This window comes from Trachymyrmex septentrionalis, unplaced genomic scaffold, assembly GCF_001594115.1.
Source record: "Trachymyrmex septentrionalis isolate Tsep2-gDNA-1 unplaced genomic scaffold, Tsep1.0 scaffold60, whole genome shotgun sequence".
In the NCBI taxonomy this organism is placed as follows: Eukaryota; Metazoa; Arthropoda; class Insecta; order Hymenoptera; family Formicidae; genus Trachymyrmex; species Trachymyrmex septentrionalis.
In genome coordinates this window covers 1,487,816-1,491,175 of record NW_017305779.1, presented here as the reverse complement: position 1 = coordinate 1,491,175, position 3,360 = coordinate 1,487,816, and the positions used below count along the sequence as shown (strand labels likewise).

Here is a 3,360-nt window from a genome sequence, read left to right as displayed (position 1 = left end):
AGGAATTGGAGACGCTGCATACGATTCCCATTGGTATCAATGCAGCTTTCAAGACAGCCGTATTATTTTATTCTTGATAATGAGATCGCAAAACCAATTGACGATTACAGTTGGGAAATTTATGAATCTTTCCCTCGAACGATATGTCAGTGTAAATATACTATTAAAATATTTTTATACTGTAAAAATTAGAATTCTTTCTAATATATAATATGGTAAATATATAATATGGTAAATATATTGTTGTGTGTACCGTATTATATATTTACAGTCCCACACTTATTATTTACAATAGTACAGTTTTTACAATAAATTACATTTCATATACACTTTTTACACTACCTGCATTTTTATGTATCAATTTAATGATAAATGCATAATATTGTTATAGATTCTAAAAGCTTCAGCATCTTATGTATCAGTTATGCTAGCGATATATTGACAACAAAGATATGAATTCTTAACATAGTAGCTATGATATAGTATTTCATGATTGTTAAATCTGATTATTATATATAAAATATATGCACGTATTGAATAAAAATCGCATTTTTCGCTAAATTACTGTAATATTTGTTTTACTTTTATTATTTGAATGATTCGCGCAAATGCATACGAATGTGCGTGCAAATCAGCAATATGAATTAATTTATAATGTTAATTGTGTGTAAATTGATATAGAATTCTTTTTATTTATCTGAGAAAGATAGGTTACAAGTAACAAAATAAAGTTCAAAGAACTGTACGATCGAGTAATTCACATTTATGATACTTAATAATTTTATTTTATTTCTTAGTGAAATATACTTCTATATTTTTAATTTTACCGAGACTTTAGAGCAAGTTTGATTTCAATGTGCAATCGCCTAGAATCCGTGACGTTTCATACGGCACTCTGAATTATTAAAGCAAATAAGTTACGTATGCGCAGTAACTGTCTTAAGTAAAAAATATTCATCGACAAGTGGTTTTCTTTCTTGAAAGATGATTGTTTGTGAGAAGTTAAGACTCTTTATGACTAAATAATATTTTGTGCACAATTACCTGGCCAATTTCTTTATATTTTTCTCTCGAACGTATTTTCTGTTCTTTAGATCTTAAGACTTCCAAGATCGCGTCTTGCTAGCAGAGGTATACATCGTATAGATTACTACATATTACATATTTATGCAAATTATTCGCGAGTGCATAGTCTGCACTAAACAGAACGTGAGACGATTATGACGATTCCCTTTTTTTTAAATTACAAGAGGTTGCTTCTTCATATACACGCAGTATAATATAAATATTTAATAAACAATCGTCATTGTCAATCTCCCAAGGGCTGTTCGCTTCGTGTTGTTCCTAGAATTCTAGTCTTCACGCAAATTTTCTCCGACGTACATCAAACCATAGAAAACATAATTTCAGTCAGGATACACATATTTCTTACACTTAGAGAGTATTCCTAGATTTTGATGCACTGACTTGTATATAGAAAAACAAGAAGTTATGAGGAGTAATCGCACGATCAATCGCACAGTAGAACTTATGCTCACCATGTTCGGTGTCTGGCCAGGTATATCATGCGTTATACTCTACAGAGTGTTTTGGATGGTTACGCTAGCAATTAATCAATTCTTCCACTACTCATATTTTGTAACGCATTTCCATTTCGACAATCTTTTCGACTTAATGGACTGTCTGAGTAGCTTTTTGGTAACAGTAAAACTAACTGTTAAACTTATTATTTTCTCGTTGAAACAACGGTAAGCGACAATTAATCAATTAAATAATTAAAATTTCGTAAAAAATAACGTAAAAACGTTGCAATCGTTCAAAAATATTTGAATGTTTATAGAAAATTCATAGAAATCTTGACAACAATGGCGGAAGACTGGAACGATTGCGACAACGATGGCGTTGCGTTGCGCGAAACGGCAGGCAAAACGAAACTATCGAGTCGTATTTCTAATGGATTAATTATTCTTCATACAATCGCCACGTTTGCATATGTCATTGGTATCCTCCTGGCCGATGCTGATGTCACCCATCAAACGGCTGAACTCCCTCTCATGATAAAAATGGAATATCCCTTCATTATAGACACGCAACGCAAGTACAATCTGGTATTAGTTACGCAGTTCATTTTCGTGATGGTGTGCAGTTGGGGAGCTGGTTTATTCAACGCTCTGTTTCTAACTCTGGTAATCTGCACCTACATTAGCAAGTATCATAAGCAAAATATAATTATATTTGTAATTAATAACTCACTGTAGATCATTAGCATAAATATTAAGATAATTTCGAGAAATAAAAATTCATAAGATATAATTCGCTCTCGTTCGGTTTATTATATTTATTTCTTATAATATTTCTATTATTTAAAAGTAAAACAAATAATTGTAATCACATTGTCCTAAATGACTAAATCTTTATTAATAGACCCTACACGTGGGCAGTCAAATGAACATCCTGCTTTGTTGGTTGTCGAAACTTGGATCCAAAAACATCGAGAACAAGCATGATTCATTCGTTACTGTCACGACAAAAATTATTCGAAAGCATCAAAAAATTATTAATCTTTCGGAGAACGTTGAAAATCTCTATTCATACATCGCTTTGCTTCACTTCACTTTAAATATAGTGATGATTTGCTCATTGGCATTTCTTATTGTGACTGTAAGTAAAATTATTTAAATTTCATATATAAAAATACATATTCGACCTTAGAATCAATTGCATTAGTTAATTTTTTATATAGTGGTCTCTGTTGCATATTATATCGCATTATTTAATTTATTATAAATCATTATTTATAATAAATTGAAATACTGTTCGTGTTGAATACGTTTATTTTCATTTTACATCAACATTATAGGCAATCGGCACTCCCGATGCCACTGAACAAATAGTGAGATCTCTTTTATTTTACGTTGTAACGAACCTCGAAGCGTTTATATTTTGCTTCGCTGGAGAATATCTGAGCAATAAGGTTAGCAACGGAAGATTATTGTGATTGCAATAAAAGGGTTGTATAGATAATTTAGCGTTTTGTGGTATTGTTATCAATATTATAGAGAGAAATACTAAAAGATTTCTATTTTTATTATTTCTATCTTCTTAGAGCAAAGCGATCGGAAATGCAGCGTACAATTCTACCTGGTACGATATGAAAGCTAAAGATAGTCGTGTTCTATTATTTATAATTTTAAGATCTCAAAGACAATTGAAGCTTACGGCGGGCAAGATGACAGTTCTTTCCTTTGAGTGCTTTACAAATGTAAGATATATGTGTAACAATTAAAGAAAAACAAATTTTTAATTTTTTTATACAATAATATAGTTATTACAATAATATAGTTACCTATAATATATTTG

At 30.7% G+C, this 3,360-nt stretch overlaps 1 protein-coding gene across 1 annotated transcript in view; it reads left to right on the top strand.

Moving 5' to 3' along the window:
- Nucleotides 1-1,491: 1,491 nt before the first annotated feature.
- LOC108752376 (odorant receptor 4-like) overlaps nucleotides 1,492-3,360 on the top strand; it is a 2,448-nt gene continuing 579 nt past the window's right edge. Inside the window, exons 1-5 of the mRNA XM_018493178.1 lie at nucleotides 1,492-1,748; nucleotides 1,841-2,186; nucleotides 2,425-2,661; nucleotides 2,861-2,974; nucleotides 3,107-3,262. Of these exons, the coding sequence (XP_018348680.1) occupies nucleotides 1,492-1,748; nucleotides 1,841-2,186; nucleotides 2,425-2,661; nucleotides 2,861-2,974; nucleotides 3,107-3,262 (1,110 nt within the window). The remainder of the gene's footprint in view (nucleotides 1,749-1,840; nucleotides 2,187-2,424; nucleotides 2,662-2,860; nucleotides 2,975-3,106; nucleotides 3,263-3,360) is intronic.